The sequence below is a fragment of the Pocillopora damicornis genome, chromosome 2 (assembly GCF_964200805.1).
Source record: "Pocillopora damicornis chromosome 2, jaPocDami1.2, whole genome shotgun sequence".
Lineage (NCBI taxonomy): Eukaryota > Metazoa > Cnidaria > Anthozoa > Scleractinia > Pocilloporidae > Pocillopora > Pocillopora damicornis.
Genome location: NC_142671.1, coordinates 3,546,322 through 3,568,634, shown reverse-complemented (window position 1 = coordinate 3,568,634; position 22,313 = coordinate 3,546,322). Strand labels below are relative to the sequence as shown.

The 22,313-nt window shown below is 38.0% G+C and overlaps 3 protein-coding genes and 1 long non-coding RNA gene across 5 annotated transcripts; 2 read left to right on the top strand and 2 right to left on the bottom strand.

The window, feature by feature from the left end:
- Positions 1-164: 164 nt before the first annotated feature.
- On the bottom strand, positions 165-3,918 carry LOC113670744 (uncharacterized). Its single transcript, XM_027186933.2, has 2 exons — positions 3,726-3,918; positions 165-1,153 (listed from the first exon to the last, which is right to left on the bottom strand). Exons 1-2 carry the CDS (start codon positions 3,877-3,879, stop codon positions 789-791), a joined length of 519 nt encoding a protein of 172 aa, XP_027042734.2. The 5' UTR covers positions 3,880-3,918; the 3' UTR covers positions 165-788.
- Positions 3,919-11,233: 7,315 nt separating this feature from the next.
- Positions 11,234-14,347, top strand: LOC113670722 (melanin-concentrating hormone receptor 2-like). The gene is made up of 3 exons (XM_027186897.2): positions 11,234-11,667; positions 12,846-13,189; positions 13,891-14,347. The coding sequence occupies exons 1-3, from the start codon at positions 11,357-11,359 to the stop codon at positions 14,205-14,207; spliced, it is 972 nt and encodes a 323-aa protein (XP_027042698.2). The 5' UTR covers positions 11,234-11,356; the 3' UTR covers positions 14,208-14,347.
- A 1,034-nt stretch (positions 14,348-15,381) lies between these two features.
- Positions 15,382-20,802, top strand: LOC113670739 (uncharacterized). Of its 2 annotated transcripts, none has more exons than XM_027186922.2 (2): positions 15,382-15,535; positions 19,404-20,802. In XM_027186922.2, exons 1-2 carry the CDS (start codon positions 15,469-15,471, stop codon positions 19,889-19,891), a joined length of 555 nt encoding a protein of 184 aa, XP_027042723.2. In that variant the 5' UTR covers positions 15,382-15,468; the 3' UTR covers positions 19,892-20,802. The 2 variants fall into 2 exon arrangements, with proteins under 2 accessions (XP_027042723.2, XP_027042724.2); XM_027186923.2 differs by lacking the exon at positions 15,382-15,535 and adding an exon at positions 17,704-18,116.
- LOC149049570 (uncharacterized) lies at positions 16,289-17,925 on the bottom strand. The gene is made up of 2 exons (XR_016183847.1): positions 17,809-17,925; positions 16,289-17,525 (listed from the first exon to the last, which is right to left on the bottom strand). It is a non-coding gene; the product is annotated as an uncharacterized LOC149049570 (long non-coding RNA).
- Positions 20,803-22,313: the final 1,511 nt, after the last annotated feature.

Here is a 22,313-nt window from a genome sequence, read left to right as displayed (position 1 = left end):
GGGAGGGGAGGGGCGTGGAAAAAAAAAACACTTGACAAGGGTGGTAGGTTCAGATGCCAATCATATCTTAGGTAGAGACTGACAATTTTTTATTTGAAATGAAATGCCTTGATAAAGAATAGTATTTTGAACTAAAAAAAAGGTTCACGGCTGCCGGGAATGTATTTCTTGGGATTGCTTTATTCGGACACAACGGCCAGTTAAACAAGGGTTTACTCGATTAAAGTAGACTTTATCACAAAAAACTTTACTTATTCAGAACCTTTAAGAAAATGTTTATTAAGAAATTGAGGGGCTTTTTGCACGTATGCACATGGTCTTCCTCCTGCGCCCACAAGCAGAGCTACTCAATCTTGCAAACTTGCATAAGTAGTGTTAGTGCTTATTTTAAAGTGCTTGTGTGAATTACTTGAGTGTGTGTCTGAATGCTAATCTGCCATTGAATGATCATTTGTATTAAACCCAAACTGGATTTTTCCACAACTATATACATTTTGTGCTTTAATATCACAAGTGATTCGAAATCGGAAAGGAAGGAAATGTGGCTTAAAGTTGATTAAAATTGGACCCCAATCAGTTTGGTGGGCCTATTATTCAAGCAAATTATAATTACTTCTAAATGTTCTCCACTATGAAATAAAATCTTTCTTGACATTGAAAAAAACAGTCAATAAACTTAACGACATAACATTTGGTCAAGTTGATGACGATTGATCACAAAAGAGGCAGTTTTTCCAGAGATCAGTTCAATGTGTTGAATAAAGAGACAACAATGTTCTTACTGTCTCTTAAATTTGAAAGGTGGCCCCAGTTAGAAGAATAATAATCATTACTAGAACAGAGGCACTTGTCTTTACTTGAGAATTGCAAGAGTCTTCGGCACAACATGACACGTGACACGTTACTTTCATCGGGATACCAGGCTTCTCGAGGTCTCTACAAGCTTGAAGTGTACTGCTAGAGCACTGGGCTGGAGGCAAACAATCACGTTGAAAACGCTTTGATTGTGGCATGGTAGTGTTATCGTATGTCACGTGATAGTCATATTTGACGCATCTTCCTTCTTGTGCGCTACACTCTTTTATCGTCATGTTTCTGTCGCAGTTTTCCCATGACTCTCCGCTTTCGCAGACGTTACATCGTAGGCTAAATGCTAAAAAAGATATAAATTATGATGATAACGATATTAATTATGTGTCTGAGGAGGCTGTTAACTATACGAAAGCTGTTTTTTGCTTTGCTTAGCTAATTCGATGTCTGAGCGTTACATTGAAATATGCACTACTCCTACTACTACCACTGCTGATAATAATGATGACAAAGATGATAATGATGATGGATTTTACAGGCAATATTATTGCCAAACATAGTGGTTTCTTCTTAACTTTCTGATGGCTCTACCTTATTGGGAAACTCGTACGCTGCGCGTGAAAGGTTTTATAAATGGATTAACATGTCGTGACACATCGGGACTTATTAAGACTTACCGGCGTTAAATTTGAGATGAATATTAATGGAGCACGCGCCACACAATAGCGAAAATGGCCTGAAAATCATTGGAGGGGTGTATGTTTTTCTTGCTTTCGCTAAAATCACTTTGAATAAATCACTTTTACCATCTGGCTTTTTGAGAAGAGAGATTGAATAAGCCCCCTGTAACTTTGTTTTTGCTTTGGTATGTCTAGAAGGCATATGAAAACGAAAATAAAAACTCGCTTCTTTTTAATTTTGCTAGTATGAGAAACAGTCCTTCGCCTTATTATAGACGTGATTCTAAGAAAGGAAATATTAAATTTTGTGTTTTATCACATGGTTATTTTAGCTCGAAGCGAATAACGATAATAGTATTGATTTTGCAGATTATCATCCGTTTGAATTTAAGTGTTAGTAATACCAGTTATGCACCTGTCAATTGAAACCCCCACCCCCCCCACCCCGGGGAAGTATGGGGCATTGATGGGGGTAACTACGGGTTTTGGCACTTTTTTGTGTCCGAGGGGGTGGGGGATTTGTTGTTTTTTGTTGCATCAGTTTTGCCCGTGGGGTGGGGGATTAGTAAGGTTTTGACATTCGTGGACGAGCGAGGACTGAGGCGAGTGAGTCGCACCCATGTGCTTTAGGCGGATTCAAGATGGACGACATTAAGGTATTGTGTTGATTTATATTTTTTTCTAATTAAACTGAGAGCTCAAGAGTTATTTATTATAGTTTTGAAATCGATAAAGATGAAGTAAATATTCTAAAGATGCAGAATCATCAGATGATCATGACATCTTATGCATCTGTGGAAAGCCAAATATGACAGAGGAAATGATTGGGTGCGACGGGAAAAATTGCAAAATCAAATGGTTTCACTTTTCCTGTGCGGGACTAACTAAGGAGAACGTGCCAGAGGGAGAGTGGCTGTGTGGGGCATGCAGCACTCAGAGCAGGGTCTGAAGGTTGGTTGGGACATTATTTAACATGGTTTGTCCCAGGGGTGGGGGAATTTTTTCACTTTACTTGGGGTTTAGAAAGAAAACAGGGCCCCTATATATGGGGCATTATCACACTTTTTTTCTACTCCAAGGCTAATGCCCCATACTTCCCCGGGGTGGGGGGGGTGGGGGTTTCAATTGACAGGTGCATTATAAGACTGATTAAAATCTTTACGTTGTACCCTATGCACCACAAAACTGAAGTCAGATAATCCATCGTGATGGAAAACTTTGTCGTTTTTAATTTCTGCTTGGATTTTCGGAGTCAAATCAAATTTTTAGAAACAGAGAAGGACAGAAGAAGAAGTAAAGTAAAGGATTAAGTCCGTAGATTTCTAAAGAAGCTTTGGTGATAAGATGAGCTGAATAGGAAACGTACGGTTTTATTTTTCCAGTAAACGAGTATATCATGTTAGTTATCTACTCATTTTCATTTTACGTGTAATACTTTACAAAGCTGCCGGGTTTTTTGGAGAAGAATTTAAGTTGCACCAACCACGAAACGGGGAAAACTCAATTTTCTCTTCACACATAATCCTCTTGCGGCGTCATTATACTTGTTTTGATGCTCTGAAACCTCAAAGCCCTAACAAATACCTGACTTAGCAAGGTAGACATTCATGATAGCTTCATAGAGCGACACCGCAGGTTTCTGGCGGTCATCCGTCAATTTCGTGAGGTATTTACTTAGTTCTTACCCTGTCTTGCTTGAGGGTCTCTGAAACTTTTGTTATAGAATTTGTACGCTTTAATTTAAGAACAGAGATGGCTGCCGTGGTTCAACGAGTTAAGTCTCCGAGTGATCGGAATAGTGTTGAGATAAGTAAATTAATATTTTTGAACCAGTTATTGAGAATGAATACTTAAAAAAGAAATGACAAGAGAGATTTAATATGCATTTAAAAGATACTGATTTCTTTGAGCGCGGTTGTCTCATCGTCTCTAATTACATATGTCAGTTAAAACATTTAAACTGGAATGAGTGAAACTAATTTTTTCTCTTCTAAGGCTTATATCCTGTCGTCGATTGATTGTTAAAAGAATTGGAATTCACTGAGTTTTTTTCAAATCATCAGGCTTGCACATTAGTTCCTGTGTCCGGTGAACACACAAACCTCGCCAACGTTTGTAATTGTATTTGTTGTCTTTTAGATTTTTACTAATCTTTCTGACGCGTAATATAAAGTTTTGTCGAATATAAATCAGAACGACGCGTATGTTTCGGTTTAAGCATTCGATTAAACTTACCTTTAGGGAGGAAAAACATTAAGAGTAACGGAAACAAAATTATAATTTTGCCTCGGCCCCGATTTGAACAGGTAAAATTCGCCATTCGTGCGTCGGACCAAGTCGGCAGGTTGTTTGAACTGCGACCAGAAGTTTTCACAGAGTTACTCGGCATGCACAAATTCTACGAAAAAGTTCTTCAGCGAGTCATTAATATTTTAGTTTATTATTGTATTCATGACACCTGCAAGAAGACTCGACACCGTTTCGATGGTGACTAATAATATCTACATACAAGCACCAGAAGGTGTCGTTATCATTGACTTTCTGACTGCGACATTTCATGCGAACTCAGTCGTTGCAGAAAACCATTTTACATCATTGCGTAGTAAGCCGTTTGACGGAATACTTAAAGTACTCAAGTTTTTCAACTGGATAATTGATTTTTTAAACACGATCAACAATAAACTTTGAATGAATTTGATTGCAAGCGAAATGTTTCCTCACTAGAACACAATAATCATGTAAGTTTAATATATTTGTTTAATTGATATTTTTCTTTCATGTGCGGTTCAACAGTCGTTGTAGGTGTGACCAATTCTTACTGAACCAACATGGCTTTTATCGCTATGTACGCACCGCTGCGTGCACAAAATTTGACGCTTGCGATTCATTTTACGCAAAGTTCCCGCAAGATCCTGTTTATCAACTTATTTTGCTACAGTCAATTGTTGAACTAGTTAAGTGCCATTAGCACACCTCAGTCTTCTTTTACTAGTATAACTGTCGGTCAAAATAACGAAAAAATTTGAACTCATAAGAGGGGAATTGTTCTTCAACAAATGCGCCCTTATTAGCAATATTGACACTGCGGGTAGAACGAGTTATGAAAGCCCTTGCGGAGTTTGGATACCACTTAAGAAGCTAAAGTTGGCCAAGGCTGCGCTTGGAGCAACCGGTTTATGCTTCTCTCTTGCTCTTCCTGCGTGTATCCATACCTCGATATAAACTCGCTAAGAATAAAACTATTCTTATCAATTGCTTTTATTAGGAAGACCTAGCTTCAATCCTGGCTTGTGATTTTCCTTTTTGTTAAATTAGTATGAATATTTCCAAGTATGATTAGATTTTATAATTACTGAATAAGAGAAGATTTTTCAATCATGAAAGGACATTTACGACATCGCACAAACTGGATATACATCTCTGTAGTATTTTTTCAACTATTGTTTACCAAAGTAGAGGCGAATGGCGGTAGACGTTCGCTGCGCTCTGAAGCGCTACAGTAAAAATATCTACCACTTCTACTAGCACCGAGAAGAACATGAAGAATAATCAATGATGAGCGGTACAGAGATTTACATTCATTGTATGAAGGAAAGAAAAAATAGGTGACTTTCCACCGAGTTTCGAGAACACTCTTCAAATAAACCATTTCCAAAATATATTCAATACAATTTTGCTTGCACAGCTTGGTTTTCTAACTCACAATGGATTTTAATGACAACCATGGGGATAGAGTGGGATGAAGCCTTATAAGGTATAAATAAGCTGCAAATTTGGAAAAATATTTCTTCTGATACAAGGTAAATTTCAATACGCTCTTCGAAAACCGAAGCCAAAGCCTAAAAGCCGAGCTCGCATTTTTAAAAAATTTTTTTTTGTCTTAAGGGCACAACGCCTTGCCCCGGCCAGGACTAGAACCCGGGTTGTCCAACTCGGAGCTCAGTGCACTGACTACTAAACTACATGGCTAGACTACTGAACAAAGCCGTGGCGTTGGTGTGCCCGCGGTACAGTTGACCACGCATGTTAAAAGTAGCATCTTGGTCGGTCGTATAGTCGAACGGTCGTACGGTCGTAAGTCCAAATTTTTCGGCTTGATCGGTTACTACTATTTTGTATACTATGGGGCTACGTTCTGCGACCTCCGCTATTATCGCGTCGTGGAGGAACAGAATCAGTGTTTTCATTAGTCATTTTACTTCTAAGCACCATTATAATGAATTTTAGCGGTAATAAGATTTAATTATCATGACGACTACAGTTTGCAATGAAAACGATCTCTTGAGCCTAAATATTTTCATTTGTAAGGAAAGACTGATATAGCAAATTATTCTCTTAATTGACAGTCTAAAATTCTACCATTGCGACCTCTTAGCGAAGATGTGACGAGATTCTTCAAAAAGAAACATGTAAAAAAAATAGGTGCTGAATATTTCCGTATAAAATATTTAGAACAAAAAAAAAAATACGTGTCTAATGCGCTGATAGATGTTATGCCAGCGGTATCCTCCCTTGCGAAAGGAAACTGTTTGTCATGCGCATTGCTACCGCTGACCTTTGCAACTCGAGTCAGTCCCAATTGACTAAAGAAGTCTTATCCAAATTCGTGGTAGCAATTGTAGCCTATGTATTTGCTTATCAGTGAAACAAAATTTCACTGCTACTTAAGTAGTGTTTATAACTGCGAGGATCGGTCCCATTTTCGTTTCTTCAACCGCAGTTCACATATACGATTTTTTGTATATTTACAGTCCGATTTACATATGTACCTATAAACCCGTTGCCGTCTCAACGCTCATTGCTAACACTTTTTAGGTACCAACGTTTGTGTAATCGAGTGTATGAAGAGGGTCACAATGGTGTGATGGCTTTTACGGCTAACAGTTAAAATTTTGGACATATTTACTTTTTTCTTGTGAGTAATATCCATATCGTATTTTAGGTAATTTAAGTGTATATCAAATAAATCAAATAGTGATAAAAATCTTACCTCTGGAATAGGGTGCAAAGACTCCTATCGTTAGAAATCAGTCGTTTCGATTTGCTATTTTCAAAGCTTATTTGTTGTTACTGTCTGCTTTTTTGAGAGCCTTATTACTTCCTTCTTATGCCATTGACGTAAGACATTGTTTGTATTTCATCATTACCAATTAAAATTGGCGAGTGGAACTTTCCGAAAGAATACCTAAACCACGGCGAGAATTATTGAAAACCTTGACATCGCGTAAACTTCTGCTAGAATCCTACTTTCAAGGAAATCCTATTGCTGGCGGAGATGAGTTAGGAAAAGCGTATATTTAATTACAAAAAATGAAAAGTTAGACAGCTGTGATGAAATGAATCATACACAAAAGGGGTGCTATCATGATTGTTAGAAATGACGCTACAGACGATCAGAAATCGAATGATTGGTAGCGTGCTGCACATATCTGCGGTTTTGTGACAAGCATTCATATTTTAGTCGGGCGCGGTTATTCACTTTGTTCCGAACACTCGTAGCAAGAAACACCCGAATGACGCGTGAGTATGCAACATGTCGAATGCAACGAACTTGGTAGTTGTGATGCTGATCATTTTCTTACCAGTGTGTAAGTATAGAATTCATGTTAATTAACTCTGAGGCAATGACAAATATATTTCATCGCTAGTTACATCTTGTTTCTATTTCCGCGTTACTGCTACGTGGCTGCACTAACCTGCATGATGCTCGTCAAGGGCTCGTTCATCGTAAAGCTACTACTTTGCAACAATATTAACATTTGAATGAAAGTGATCTTCGCAGTGATGTGCACTACTTAGGCAGTAGTGAAAATAAGACATATATGACCTTCATATATTCTGTTCAAATATATGACCTTCATATATTCTTAACCGTCTATTCATCACTTCACGGGTTTATTTAGAACCACCATCATGACCAGCTCCCAGTTGGCTTGTTAGCTCAGTTGGTTGAGCGCTGCACCGGTATCGCAGAGGTCATGGGTTCAAATCCCGTACAGGCCTGAATTTTTTTCAGGCCTTATTTTCACTACTGCCTAAGTAGTGCACATCACTGCGAAGATCACTTTCATTCATGTCTTTATCCGCAGTTCAAATATATGACCTTCATATATTCTTAACCGCCAATATTAACATTCTTGGAGCTTTATCAAGTGAAGTTTTATAGCTTCTTTCTCTGGCTTTCTCTCGCAGCCGTTAAAGTGTCTTAAAATGTCGAGTCGCGAATCAAAGCGGTTCTCCCGCATATGTAATGCTCAAATACGCTTACAGAACATTTGTTTATTCAGCTTCCTATTTGTGCAACTATGCCGAAAGGTGAGCAGGACCTTGTTTAGCTTAGTTTTCGAATACCGAGGATATAAAGAGGTTTACAAAGAAGCGTAGCTTTGCACTGCGGTAACGTTTCGTAAAATATGTGATAAGTATGTGCATGCAACTGTCATCAATATTTATCGAGGTATTAGTTCATAGAGTGAGCCGAAGTGATAAACTATGCCACGAAGTCTCACTGAATTATTTCTGGGTTTCGAGTTGTTTTCATGCACGGATGCACATTCAGGTATTTATAGCGAGGGAGTTAAGGAGTTTAATTGAAAAGTTGTTTTCAATTTGAAAACCCCAATTTCTTTGGGAGTTGTGGTTTTTAGAGCTGATTATGCTGTAGTCTACGTTTCAAAGATTATTTTCCGTCATTTTCACGCTAAAATTGACCCAGTCTTTGGTTGAAGTAGGCTGATGAGCGGATGATCTTCTCTCGATCTTTGCTCTTTCGCCCCAAATATCTGTAGTATGAGAGAAGACAAATGACAGCTTTATTATAAAACGGTGTCTTTGAGTAAGATATCATCATCTGACATTGCCTGAAATGTTTCTCCTAAATCCAGTGATTTCCCGTAAATGTTTTGTGTGTCTCAGAAACACCTCTTGGAATGACTGCGATGCCAATCGAAAAGAAGCTGAATGCTCAACTTCGACGCATTGCTTCAGATCCAGCTCCAACATCTCCAGGAAAGAAAGTTACGCTAAAGGCTGCACGTGCACGTGTTCTGCTTCTTGTGTTCCCACCCAGCGGCTTCCTGATGTAGCTTGTAAAGTGGACTGCTGTTCCGGAGATTACTGTGCCAATGATCGCATGATTAGCACTCTCGTTATGATGGCCTTCGCTGGACTTCTTTTCTTGTTTGTTAACTAATCTAATGATTAGATCTCTTAGATTGAACACAATTACAGTATATATTCAAATGGTGTTGTTGGGTTTGGAATTGTAATTATCGACATAAATTCGTCATTAAGTATGTTCAGGATGTCAGTGTAATGCTCGAAGCAATTACTTTTTTTATCAATTTTGTTGTATTAATAATGATTTTTCTAAGGAAGCAAGATCGATGAATATTGTATTTTTTGTGACATAATACGCACTTCAATAATAACCAATACGTTAACAGCAATTATTTATTGCTACTTATGAACAGACGAAAAAACCCTTGAAAAAAGAAAAAGGCGCATAAAATACTCAGCGTTTATCGAGTCAGCAACAGGTACCGGCCAAAGGTCGACCCCCAGTTTTCATATTTTGAGAAAAAAATATGCATTTGTCGAGCCCACTTTAAAGTTATTGGTTGTCTTTGCCCACGCCGTGAAAAGATGCTGCCGGTGAATTTCATTCCATACAGTTTCGTTTTGAGCGAAGACTTACTTTCCCACCATCAGGTACTGTATGTGGCTCCGCGGCTCTCCATCAATACTTTATTTTCAGAGACCGTTTTAATCAAAATTGAAAGAAACCAGAGAACCTCAGAGACTTCTCTGTCCCATAAACAACCAATAAATTTGCACATAATAAATAAGACGGGTATCAATTCTGATTTTTGTGATACCATTTCGCACACGAACACCGTGACAAACAGTTGATAAACGAAAGTTGCGGTTTTGTAGAGTATCAATTGTTAGAAGTAAATTCTCTAACACTCGTTGTTGGTTTGGTTGATTCTTCTTTAATTTAATTTCTTCTCAAGTTGTTACAACGGGGACTAACTCCTATCTGACAGGGAAAACTAGAGTCTCCGCTTATAAAGGTGACACTGCGGATGACATTTCTAAGCCGTCAATCTTCTTGTGTCGTCATCGGACCATCTTAACTAGCGAATCACGCTCGACTACGTATTACAGTTCCCACATACTGAGTATGCACCTTCGAGTTGTTTACGCAGTTACAAAATCAATTTCTACCTTAATTTTCATATTTTTATGGTTGAGATCGGCCAGAACAGAAACGAGATCGTTAATATAAAAATTACAAATAACCTTGGTTCCGATTATTATTTATACCTGAAAGGGTATCTTAAGAGAAAATCACCTTTAAAGATTGTTACATAACAACATCTTGGTCACAAGAGTCAAAGAAGAAAGGCGCTCACAAGTACCGCTCCCCAAATTTGTTTTCGGTTGCAGAACATGAGGGGTATCACCTGTTTACACCTTAAATTACCTCTGGGAATACGAAGGTGTCGAACGCGACCTATTACCAGGGAGATTTACTCTTCCTGGACTAACAAATTAACTTATTTAAGAACATGGCTTATCACGAGTTCCATGTCAACCTCACGATCACAACGAGGAAAACGTGATTAAACTCACTAGGAGAACGTGGCCAAACTCACAAGAAGAACGTGATTAAACTCAACCTTTAAGATAAGACCACCAAGAAGGAGTACGAATTAATCAACCTTCCCTTTTTATAATTTGAATTAAATGACTTAGAATAATATGATATTTCCATTCATTTTCTTTCCGACACCAATGCAGGAAACCCTTACGATATTGTAGATTAACTATAATTGTAATTTTATCATTTAACACAATTACTATTTTCCCAAGTTTATTCCCTTCATCATAAGCGTCTTGCATTGTCTGATAAATTGTTTGCGTATCAGAACCCTAAACCGTACAGGCATAAGCCGCTAACGAGTACAGACAATTTTTTATAGAACCACTCAGCGCTATTCACCATAAAATTTGGTTTTAAATTACTTTTCAAGGTAGCAAACTTCTCGTTGACTGTTTCTTTTGAGCTGTTCAAGAGCGGAAGGAAGTAGGGATAAATATAAGACAATAGCTTCTATTTGGTGCGAAAATATGCACAGATATTTGTCTGCGGACCTCACCTTTTCCGAGATGCGAGCAGTTTTCCGAGAACGAGGTTCAAGAGAAAATGAGAGCTTAAAGAATATCCAAGGACTATAGAGGAGAATATTTTTGCGCCAAATGGAGGCTATTGTGTTTATTATCCTTCAAATATCTTTGCGGCGCGCAGTTGAAATGTCGACGAACGATTTATTGTTTGCTGCGTGGGATGTTTACTTTTCAGAGTTCTCTGTTACGACTGTATGGACAAACAAACACGTTCTGTAAGAATATGTAAACGTTCCCTCACCTTAAATTGAATTTTAAACGAACATTTTTAACGTAGGGTACCAAAGGGAAATTGGGGAACATCTTTTCGATTATACCCGTGAAAAACCCATCTACCAATCGTAGGCGAGCAAAAATATTTGACGGATTTTAAGAAAACACTTTTTCTTCTTTTCCTCATAGATTTTCGCGCTTTGCACTCGTCACCAGGCGCTCGCACCTGTTTGTCTGAGAAAGAATCAATTTAGGCTGAATCAAAGAATATGTGTCACCAAACAGATGTTCACCCAAACTTACCAATGCCGTTTATCAATAAAATTAACTCGGCTCGGCAAACCTATTATCTGATACAGACTTTATAATTTGTGGATTTGCCTTTTTCAGATTAAAACTTAAAGGAAAATTGTTTATTGTTTTGCGACCACAAAGACTGCTTCATTTTTATTTGCTGAAAGATGTCAACAGAAACAGCTTCTTCATCTTCGTCACCCAATTCCCCCGCCAAGTCAACCATGATGTGTGGTCAATTCTTGTTTTTGGAATTTCTGATATTTTTTGTCATATTCTTAGTAGGTTTTGCAAGCAATATTTCGTTTATTTTGCTGAGTTGTAAGACAGGAAATAATTCCAAATCCTACAGCAAGAACTGCAATGACTATCTGCTTCACTGCTCCATTGCAAACTTGATCCTTATGGTCAGAATGCCCTTTGATATCATCAGCTTCACAACAAATGGATCTTGGTTTTTTGGGGAGTATTCCTGCAGGTAAGTCAAAGAGTTTTAATCAGTTTGGAGACGCAACCCTTAACTTTCCGCACACTCGATCTGATAACTTCAATCTACTTTCAAAGTAACTTGACCAAAAGTGTTCTTGTTCAGTTATGCTGAATTCCTCTCAATGCCTCCCATTTAAATTCAACTTTAGAAAGTTCCGCTTTTATTTCACTTTTTCTCTTCTAAGATATGTATCCGTAAATGTGACTGAGACAATTCGCCAACCTCGGCTATTCAGTCACTGACCAGGATTTATAATGAGCTCTTTTCGTGTGTGCGTTTTTCTCTTTTTACTTTTTCCTTACTTTTACAAATATTTTTTTGTACAAAAATAAACAGCAGTTTTTGTTCGTCAAGTTTTATGAACCAAATTTTGTGAACACTGAGGCATCTTCAAGGTGGAAGCAATCTTTCTTCCTGATTGGCAAATGACGAAAGAAGCGATCCAATTTTCGTGCGAGCTCGAAAATTTGCATTTTTATTAAAGGCCAAATTATAGTAAGCGTAAATGATTCTCTGCGTGTAGAATGGATATGAAAGAAAATGCTGGAAAACATTAAGACTGAATAGCAATTTGTCTCGCTTTTGGAGAATACAAAGTGAACACAGCTTGTCTAAATATTTATCATCGTTTCCGCTTCTGTGACTCGACTGTTGTGTTTTACTGATAAAAGGGGTTTACGATTTAGCTGGAAAATCGGTCAAAAAAAAAATGAAGTGAATTAACGTCGTAGCGAGAAATCTCTTCAGAAAATTACAACGTAGCTTCCTCAAAAAACACATTCAAAGACAGGAACCGAGTGAGACCTCGAAAAAAACGGAAATATACACTTTGGTGCCCCAACGGATTGAATAATTATGTGAATAACTAAGCTTCCCTTCATTGGGAAGGGTGGGGGGGGGGTGTATTCAGCAACGCGGCTTGTCTGCAGAGATTCCTAATTATTTGAGGTAGCGAGGGAGCCGAAGATTCCCTTTTCTGTAAGACATTTGGTTGAAAAATCGTATGCTTCTGCTCAGAACAGCCGCGGCATGTTTCACTTACACCTTCTCATGTTCTGGTAGAAGTATTGCGATTCAAACCGTCTTTAATCGGAGGAAAACCAAACGTCGACTTCCGGTGAATTACTAAATAACTAAAACTTAATTTCTTTGCATTTCATTTGCAGCTTGCACTTTTTTGTCGAACGTGCGATTTACATTGCCATAGCAACCCACATCATGAATATGGCGCGCGATGCTTATACCCCATTTGGGTTTCCTACCCAACCCTCTTCCTGCACAACCAACTGGGTTATGTCGTTGGTGTTTGCGTTCCCCTTGCTGTTCACCTCCCTAGTAAGGATACCTGGGAGGTGCACACGCTGCACACTGATAAACAACAGCTTGGGTCGAATGCCAGTGTTTCAGTGGACTGAATACCTGTACGTGGCCATCTTGCCTCTGGTGACGGTTTGCTTTTACTGCAATAAGTTTGGTGTGCACCCAGACTATGAAGCCCTTGACAAAGCTAGTAAGAATAAATGTAGCTTATCATTTTGACTCGAAAAAGATCTTCGCGCGATCTTACTCAATGTTTACACAAATTAAGCTCCGGGGATTGAGGTGCGTACCAGCTTAGTTGTTACCGCGGTGGGGTCTTGGTCGAAAGAAGGCAAGTTTCAGGTACAGGCCAGACCCATGCATTTCTTCAGTCAGAAGTAAAAATGTGTAACCGGCTGGATACGCCAGGGACATCCGACAGAATGCCTGGTAGTGACTTGTGCATTCTTCCCTGGAAAGGGGGAGGGGAAGTAATAACAATCCACTCACTTACGCATCATTCAGAAAACTAGGAAAAGCCTTTGGGGTCACAAAACTTGCGCACAAATTTAACCTTTTGATTTAATATTTTTGTGGGATGAAGTGATTGTCAAACAAAGGCCAAGAGTTGATTGTTATGTCCCGAAAGTGTTTGGTTTGCGACTCGGAACCAGCCATTTCTGGAGTATCATCTCACCAGCTTGATTTTCATTACTAGTTTGATGAGGTCACAATCAATCAGATTCGTATTTTTTTTCCATCTCAGTAAATCAATTTAATGGATAGAGTAGTGAAAGCGATGACTATAACAAAAACTTTAAGCCCAGCTCCACTTATTCTGGCATTTTTTTTTCAATACCAGTTTTTTAAACAGCATTCTAACGAAAGATAATTTTATACTCCTTCCCCTAGACCCAGATGACCACAATGGCCAAACGAAGGTGAAATTGCGCAGGATTTGCCTTACACTTGCTACGACCATTTTTATCTGTACCAGTCCAGCGCGGCTTACCGAGATCGCGGGTGGAAACTTTGAATTGTGGCCTGGAAGCTGGATCATTTTCTTCTTTATTCCTCGGTTGCTGATTTATGGGCAGACCATAATATTCAGTGTAGTGTGTGCCTTTTCCTTTCCAAGCTTCTACCAAGAGGCTAAGATTGCAACAAAGAGAATATGCAGCTGCCGTATCCACCGCCTCATCCAGCATAAGACCCTCACTGAACAGTGAAATGATAATTCATTCCCCTTTCGGCTCCTATTTTGTTTCTTTTAACGTAACTTTGGGTAACTGTATAAAAGAGTACTTCGCAGCCCTCAAATGACTCCTTTAACGGGGATTTGTGTTTACGGTTCTGTCTCCATTCGCATAAGTGCTTTATATCCACCTGTTAGAGTTACAGGAATGTTATTTCTAAAAATCAAAATTAAAGGCCATGGTTATCTACCGTCGCACGTAAATTGATCCCGCAGAAGAGCTACTGCAACATCTGACAGAAATATAAAACAAGTTCTCACTATGAAAATATGTATTATTCTTAGAATGAATATAAGATAAATTTAAAACAATTGATGTTGGTAATTGAGAATAAAGAACACGGCTAACCCGCCAACCATGAGAATGAGGTATTATATTTTTGAAACAGGAAATATTCCGGTATTTCTCTAATATGTACATAATAGATAAATACAATTGCTGGTTTCTTTTTTCAAAATTAGTCGTTGGACGGATTACGATTTACATTGAAAGAAGGACTAATTTAATTATCGGGTTCGAATCTAGTCGAAGCCTTAATGTTTTCACGTCTCTTTCCTTTTCGGCAATCACTTAATCGCAGCTTAAGGATCAGTAAATATTTTTAGCGTGGGGCAGAACATTTGGGGGATCAGTCGTGGCTAGAAGAGTATAAAGGAGTGAGCTATAGAAAAATGACTGCTAAGTAACTGTTAACAAGGGGAGATCATCAGAGTATCACATGGGGATCAGGCAGGGGGGTTCGAGGACGTCCTCTCCATGAACCGTCTGGGTATAAGCCAACCCCAATTTCGTACGTAAAAGGGTTTTTTTTTTTTTTTTTTTTCCATCAAGATATTGCCAGGAGATGCTAATCGGTTGTCAATTACTGCAATGTATTGCAGTAATTCTGTCAGCTTTACTCTAAAAAAAGTCACTATTTACAGTATTCATTGTTTATTTGCGAAGTTTTGTTGTCGTTCTCTCCATCAGTTTTGAATGAAACTGATGGATTCCACATAATTCTTAAATTATGTGGAATCGAGAATGACTTTTGTTTCGAGGAATCCACATAATATTGAGCTAATGAATTGAGTGGCCCATTACGTCTCAAAAAAGTTGACCAATCAAATTCCATGCTTCTTGAATTTAAATGTCATCACACCGCATTGAAGCTCATAGAGTGACAGCCGACAGTTCTTACTATTTGCAGCATCGTTGCACAAGTTTCGCGTTGTCGCTAAATAACATTACCAGAATGCGGCTGAAGGGGTCCATTTTCCGATTAGCGACAATTTATGTGATCTTCGTTCTTCTTCCAGAAGGTGAGCAGTCTAAATAAAATCAAATTCAAAGGTTCAAGTTAAAATGAAATTTTTACCAACAGGAATTCGTCGGAGATACCAAGAAAAAACAAGGCCCTTCTCTATTAACGTAAACTAATAATGCTTTAAATAGACACAAACAACACGTCAATATCAAATATTTCTTTCAGTAGTGCCGACCAAAGGCTTTCAGTTCAGTTCAAGTTTGTCTGTACTGGCCTTTCAGATTCTAAAACATGTCGCTTGCTTTATGCAAATAAATGTGCGGATGTTTTCGATTCTTTAGTCAAGTACACATTATTCTTAACCAATGCACCGTAACTGTCGCTTTTTTAATCCACTTAAACAATATCCGTAGTCCACAAAGAACCATCAATGAAAGAGAAATAGTGAAAATATGTTATTCAATCAGCGAAACAAACATGTTCTGACTATAGTTCCATATCAGACACTTGAAGCGTGTGCTAACGGCGGTCTGTTAAGATCTTCGGATAGTTTTTAAATTAATTAAACTTAATTTCTGAATATTCTATAGGAATTGGAAATTTTTGACCAGGAGACCTTCTCTAACAAACCAGGTTATTTTTCCATCGAAAACGAAAGGGAACGAAATTAAAATATGCGTGACATAGATTGATAACATGTTTGCCGCCCAGAGTTTGATGCGAGGACCCCATACAAAGTTAACGAGTCTAAAAAAACCCGCTGGACAAGTTACGTTAGGTGACAGCTGCGGAAATGATTACCAAGGAATGAAGCACGCAATTCAATTGATTTATTTTGAAACACTGATAGTCATTCGGCAGGCGAGAGAAAATTAAATTAATGCCAACTAACAAGGCTGCAAAGAGTGAAATTATTATTGACATTATCAGTTTATGATAAACTGTTTGTCGTTTTAAAAAATATTGTTGAACTCTTAAGTCTGAAGGTCCTTTGAAGAGAGGATCTGGGAAGAGTACTGAGCCATGAGATGGGGCCGCAAAATTCCCCACCCCAAAGAGCCCCTTTTGTCCCAAATATTTTAAGCGCGGCCAAACAGTTGCTAAATCTTAGGTTTACAACAGTATCCATGATTTGTCTTCCTTATTGCAATGTTGTCTGGGAAAACTTAATAAACGATAAAATGAAATAAAAATTCTTTGTCAAGTATGGTGTTGTGGCGTTTAGGTGACACATGTTGGATTAAAGCAAATTGAAAACCATTGTTTAAACCGTGTAAAAATCTTTATCACTCATTTCCGGATCAATAAAGATGATGATAAGTCAAGAGTAATAAAATTTCAAATCATGGAGACAAATTGCCAGGATGCAAGATAGTAAATCAACTTATCATGACGTATGAACAATTTGTGGCTTTTTATCACGGACCAGGCCTGATCACGGACCTGCTTCTGCATGTTACGTCACAAGTTAAACACTACTCCATCTCCAGTAATGATTAATCAAAATGGCGGACCGAATGGCAGTAATTGACAAAAATACAGAAAATCCAAAGACCGATTATACGCTTCAGAATTGTTAGATTTTTCAGTCCTTTTTCAGCGTGATCTACATACAGGATATGATTGCATTCTTTTTTTGGCAATAGTAAAAATTTTAAAGTTTGAATCACAATTATGAAAGATCAAGTTTATTTTTGGCTTCGAGATAAATCTGGAAGGATGTGGAACGAACTCGTGGACCTTCCCACGGTTCGTTCCATGCTATTTGTCCGCTGCTGTTTCCTGTGGGAGTGACGTACCACTGATTCTTACGGCGTTAAAAGTATGTATACATACGTAATCTGCACGGAAATTTCTTGATCTATTCTCATTTCCGCGCCGATATTGCTCTGAATTGGTGTTTTCTTGATAAATAGGCTGTTTTTATAGTACTTTGCTATGTAATTTTGCCGGTGGAAACTTCTGTGCAGTTCTCCAGTGATTGCGCCATCCGGTGCGTGACACGTGAACTCCGAGTTAACAACACCAGCATAGGTTATTAGCATCTGGAGTAGCAAATAAAATATTCTTTCTTGAGAGAACTTCGGCAAACGAGAGTAATTCAATATAAGCTTGGCCCTCCAATCACCTCCTCCACTTAATTATCTGTGATATCTGGTCATCCCAATCCTTTGTTTTGTTTCCGAAACCGACGTAACACATTTTAGCAAAGAATGTCAAAGTAAACAGTGAGCGAAGGAATCCAGTCACTGGTAATCGTGATGAAAAATAAAAATCAAACACCGCCCCTCCATCACAACCTCAACTTTAAAACATATGAAATTTTACCTTTACCCGATCGACAACAGAAATCTACTTATTGTTATCCGTGGTCTAAATTCCGGCATCAAAACGTGAGACATCTCATATTCGCAAACGTCATAATTCTGAGGTGCGGTTGTTGACACACACAGCGGAGGTGAATCGCTGACACATTTCCACGTTCACTTGGATAAAAACCACGTCGTTTTCGGACCTTCAGCTAGTTTATCTTTGACGTGCAAGAGAGACATCTTCGATAACCTATACGAGAATGACGCTGAATTTATGTGTGGCGCTTTTGAGTTGTACACTGTTGTTAGCATTCTGTCGTTGTGGTGAGTCGATATATTCATGATTTTAAGTAATTCAAATTTTGACGTTATTGTTGCTATTACCGGCTGATTTCAATGTAGCAATCGTTTTTTGTGAACGCTTGTATAAGTATGAAGGCAAGGTCTCCTCGACCTTTGAGAAAATGTCTCATTCATGTCAAATGAAAGCAATTTGTGGTCGCTATTCATTTAAAAAACACTCGAAGAAAGGACTATAACTTGTATTTCCAGAGACTGATGACTGAAGGCATGAGTTTATTTATTGTAGGGAACTCGAGTTATTGAGGGTAAATATCCACGATTGTTACACCCAAAAGGCCAACAAAATTTGCCTTTGAGTTAGCCATTTATTCCCTGAGTAGAGTGCGACTAAATAAGGAATTCTAGTCAGTGTAAGTCGAAAGGTCAGGATTAGGTTCACCTATCAACGATTTCATTTCAGCGTGACTTTGACATAACCCAACAATGGCATGTGATTTGAGGTGTTTGGTTTCTCTTTATTTTGAGAAACAGAGAATGAATAAGAAGTTGCAAATTTCCGTGCGCTGATTTTGTAATGAGTATAAATTTAGGCCGGAAAATTTTGGTAGAATGAAAGAACTCTGCAACACGAAGCTTACGAAACACGATCTCAGACAATGGTCCAAGAGAAAGCCATACCATACAGAGATGAGTAACGACTTAAGCTTGACATGGGTAACCTTGGGGTTTAATTGACCAAATGAAGAAGGAAAGAGTAAAGCTGATTCAATTATCTTCACCTTGCCACGTAGATAAGCTTGATTTCCTTTTAAAGGGGATTTAATGTTATATCAGACCAGTACGTGCTTGATCCTTCGATCACGTGCTTCTTAATATTCCACGAGTAAAGTAGCGTAACTTGTGTCTGAAATGAACTTTCTATTGGTTTACTGATGTAATAACTCAAGCAGGATGTTTGAAGAACACTCGAAACGTTTGCAAATCACTCGTCTCCGACTTGTGATTTACAAACTCTTGCGGTCTATTACTCTTACGAAATAAAATTGATTAAGTGTTGAATGGTATTAAAATGTGGGGAATCCTATGACTGAATATCTCGAAATAAAATAGTCACACTGTCTCCTTTCTCGGGTCAAAGTTTGCTTTGGTTCACACGGTCATAGTACCGTTCAATGAAAGTTTTGCAGTCTCGTTTAGTAGGCTTGTTTGCATCACAAAAGTACCAACTTAACACATTTCTGATGGACATGCACTTGTGTCTCCTCTTCTGCTTATAAATTTTATGACATCTCTTTTTTTCTTCCACAGGAAATACTCTTCTCTGCTATCGATGTGCCGCAGGTTCTGAGAGTGAATGTAACAATAACCAAAATCTAACCTCGTGTAAAGCTGCCCACCACCTTTGTACCACAGCAATATTTTCGCACTCGAACAACGAACATACCTACTCAAAAACTTGCTTACCACCATTTTTTATCAACGGATACTGCGAAACAATAAACAAGTCAAGACCTGTGTATAACTGTTCAATTTCCTCTTGCGATAAGGATTACTGCAATGGTCCACCACCTACAACACCACCTACAATACCATCTACAACACCAGCTACAATCGCAACCACAACTGATAACAAGATTCCCACTAAAGACATGAATAACCAAGAATCAACAGCCTCTCCAAAAGATACTACTGTCCGGTCTGGAAGCCCATCCACAACTTTTGGCTTAAGCACTTCGGGAATTACAATAGTCTCTTTAGCTCTTTGGAACATTTTAGAGATAAGCTACATCAGTTAACTTAATACGATTCAGCCGAATGTTGATGGAATGTTAATTCTGTTACAGTGAGATTTATTAACACTTTAAACCCAAGGGGTGATCAGCATCTAATTTCTCCTTGCATCTAATTTCTCCTTTCTGTAATAAGGCTAATTCATTTTTTAAGATTATGAGGATAACTAAAATGATCTCTAACCTATGAAGCTCTGATTGTAAAATAAATTCTCGATATCAGTACCATAAGGATTGTAAAGATGAGAGACTGGAGAATGTGGATACTGTTTATAAGGTGTTAAGGGTAATAAGTTGACCTATATGTAACCAGAACATAACTTACTTGTATATAAAATCATCCTTACAGTATTTAAAAGTTTATAAAAGGTTGACCAGGAAACAAAGCCGGCTTTTTTTTGTGTGACATGTTTCTTTGAAAATGGGTATCAGTAGTTATTTCGCCTCGCTGCATCAGTTATGATTACTTCCTCTTCATTTTTTGTCTTCATTAAGCAGTGAAAGTCAAAAGTGAATTCACCAGATATGTTTACTATGAAATATAATTCAAGTCTCGCATGTAAAACTAAGAAGAACCGATTTCTACTTGACTTCAATCTGGACAATAACACTCAAGTCAATTATTTTTCTCAATTTGGCGAAGAGGATTATAACTACGGTAATCTAGCCGTGTGTCAGTAAATGGTCTTAATCACGTCGACGTTGTATTTAAAATATCTATAATCTTAGTTTATAACAAGTTCTGATAGTCTTTTTAAATCGAACCTATTAACGTTCTTTTTTGAAAGGCCAGAGAAACGCAAATACATTTCCTCAGCGAAAGGATGTTTTTTCTTTTGTATTAAGTCTAACCAATTTTCTCTCAGATGTACATATCTAGGGAACATGCAAGATTAAATCGAATTTAACAGCCTTGATTCAAGTTTTAACAATGAAATAACGGAATGAATGCAACAAAAACTCCCAGGTTGTTGAACAATTTGTCAATAACTGACCACTTAGCACGTAATTATGTGTCCGGATGTTGATCGAGAATAACTTCAGAAGAATTTCTAGTGGAATTGTGAGCCCTTCATTCATACCCATATTTTGTTGTCTCCATGTCTCTCACTTCCTGCTTGATCGTCATGTTGAATTCTGGCTTAATACAGTCTGAACCTCGGCAAAGGTAAATCAACCAAATAGGAAATCATCGATTTGACATTGAGTATTCAATATTTTAATTTCGGCGCCAGCGGTCAGACGATGAAGAATATCAAATCAGACATCAACTATCTTGCGGTATATTTGTGGTGTAAACAGGAACTTTTTCAGGAGAGGAGGGCGCGGAATAAAACGGATGGGGATGGCATCATTACCACTCCCTCCGCATACCTGCTTTCTGTATCAGTTTTATTTGGTTAAAGGATGTCCTCTTAACCTGCATAAAAGGCGCTACGAGGAATGTTAAGGCGCTACGAGGAATGTTAAGACGCTCTACAATAAATATGAATTACGGGGAGACTCACCCTTTCCCAGCTTAGTCCCTCGAACTACGATTTTGGGGAATAATATTCAATATTGTGTTTGGACAAAGAGCAATTGTGATACGTAGCAGCTTACTATTGAAACTAGCCCGGGCAAAGAAATTAATTTTGTTAAAAATCTTCTTGTTTAGACTTGTTCAATTTTGTTTTCCAAGATGACCGATATTCTAATTGTTTTGTTTTACTATTATCGTTTCAGTTATCTAATGTTTTGCTTTAAGTTTACTGAGTCTATCGAAAATCACGAACATTTCCTTTTTATACGCATTGCTTGCCAGTTTTTTCTATAAAACAGGTTTTGGCTTAGACAATATAAATATGATGAAGGGGAATGAATCTGGGAATATTGAAATATTGCTGAAACTTGCATGGCCCTCAATTTCATTTCTCATAGAGTAAAACTGGACTAAGATATGAATGAACCTCAAGTGGATAAAAAAAGTCTCCGTCTCCTGGTTTTTCTGGTGTCTTGTGGCGAACGTTGGGTAGGTATGTTAAATCATACATGACTCTACAATTGCGGAAAAACCCTGTTGAGACAATTTGTTCATAGGCATTACTTCCTAGAATATCAATTCCTCACATTAAGAAAAAAATAAACAAACAAACACCCTTCTTTTCTCCATATTGTTTCGTCTATTTCGTCCAAATATAACAAAGTGTGTTCTCCAGGGAAAAATGTCACAGGACTGACAAATGAAGAGGAAAAGGGGACAGGAAGAGCAAAATACATCACCCAAAATTGAAAATATAAATACTATTTTTTTCCGCAATTGTAGTATATGGCATATTCACAGTCATTTATTCATCACATTGCGGGTTTATCTGGAATCAACATAGTAATGACCAGCTCCCAGTTGGTTTGTTAGCTCAGTTGGTAGAGCACTGCAACGGTATCGCAC

What these genes read in the sequence shown, in the direction of transcription:
- LOC113670722 (XM_027186897.2), top strand. Translation starts at nt 11,357, where the DNA reads ATGTCAACAGAAACAGCTTCTTCATCTTCGTCACCCAATTCCCCCGCC. An exon ending in TTTGGGGAGTATTCCTGCAG is followed by an intron (nt 11,668 to 12,845) that starts GTAAGTCAAAGA and finishes TTTCATTTGCAG; the next exon opens with CTTGCACTTTTTTGTCGAAC. An exon ending in TGAAGCCCTTGACAAAGCTA is followed by an intron (nt 13,190 to 13,890) that starts GTAAGAATAAAT and finishes TCCTTCCCCTAG; the next exon opens with ACCCAGATGACCACAATGGC.
- LOC113670744 (XM_027186933.2), bottom strand. Translation starts at nt 3,879, where the DNA reads ATGCCGAGTAACTCTGTGAAAACTTCTGGTCGCAGTTCAAACAACCTG. An exon ending in AATGTTTTTCCTCCCTAAAG is followed by an intron (nt 1,154 to 3,725) that starts GTAAGTTTAATC and finishes TATCTTTTTTAG; the next exon opens with CATTTAGCCTACGATGTAAC.
- LOC113670739 (XM_027186922.2), top strand. Translation starts at nt 15,469, where the DNA reads ATGCGGCTGAAGGGGTCCATTTTCCGATTAGCGACAATTTATGTGATC. An exon ending in CTTCGTTCTTCTTCCAGAAG is followed by an intron (nt 15,536 to 19,403) that starts GTGAGCAGTCTA and finishes TTTCTTCCACAG; the next exon opens with GAAATACTCTTCTCTGCTAT.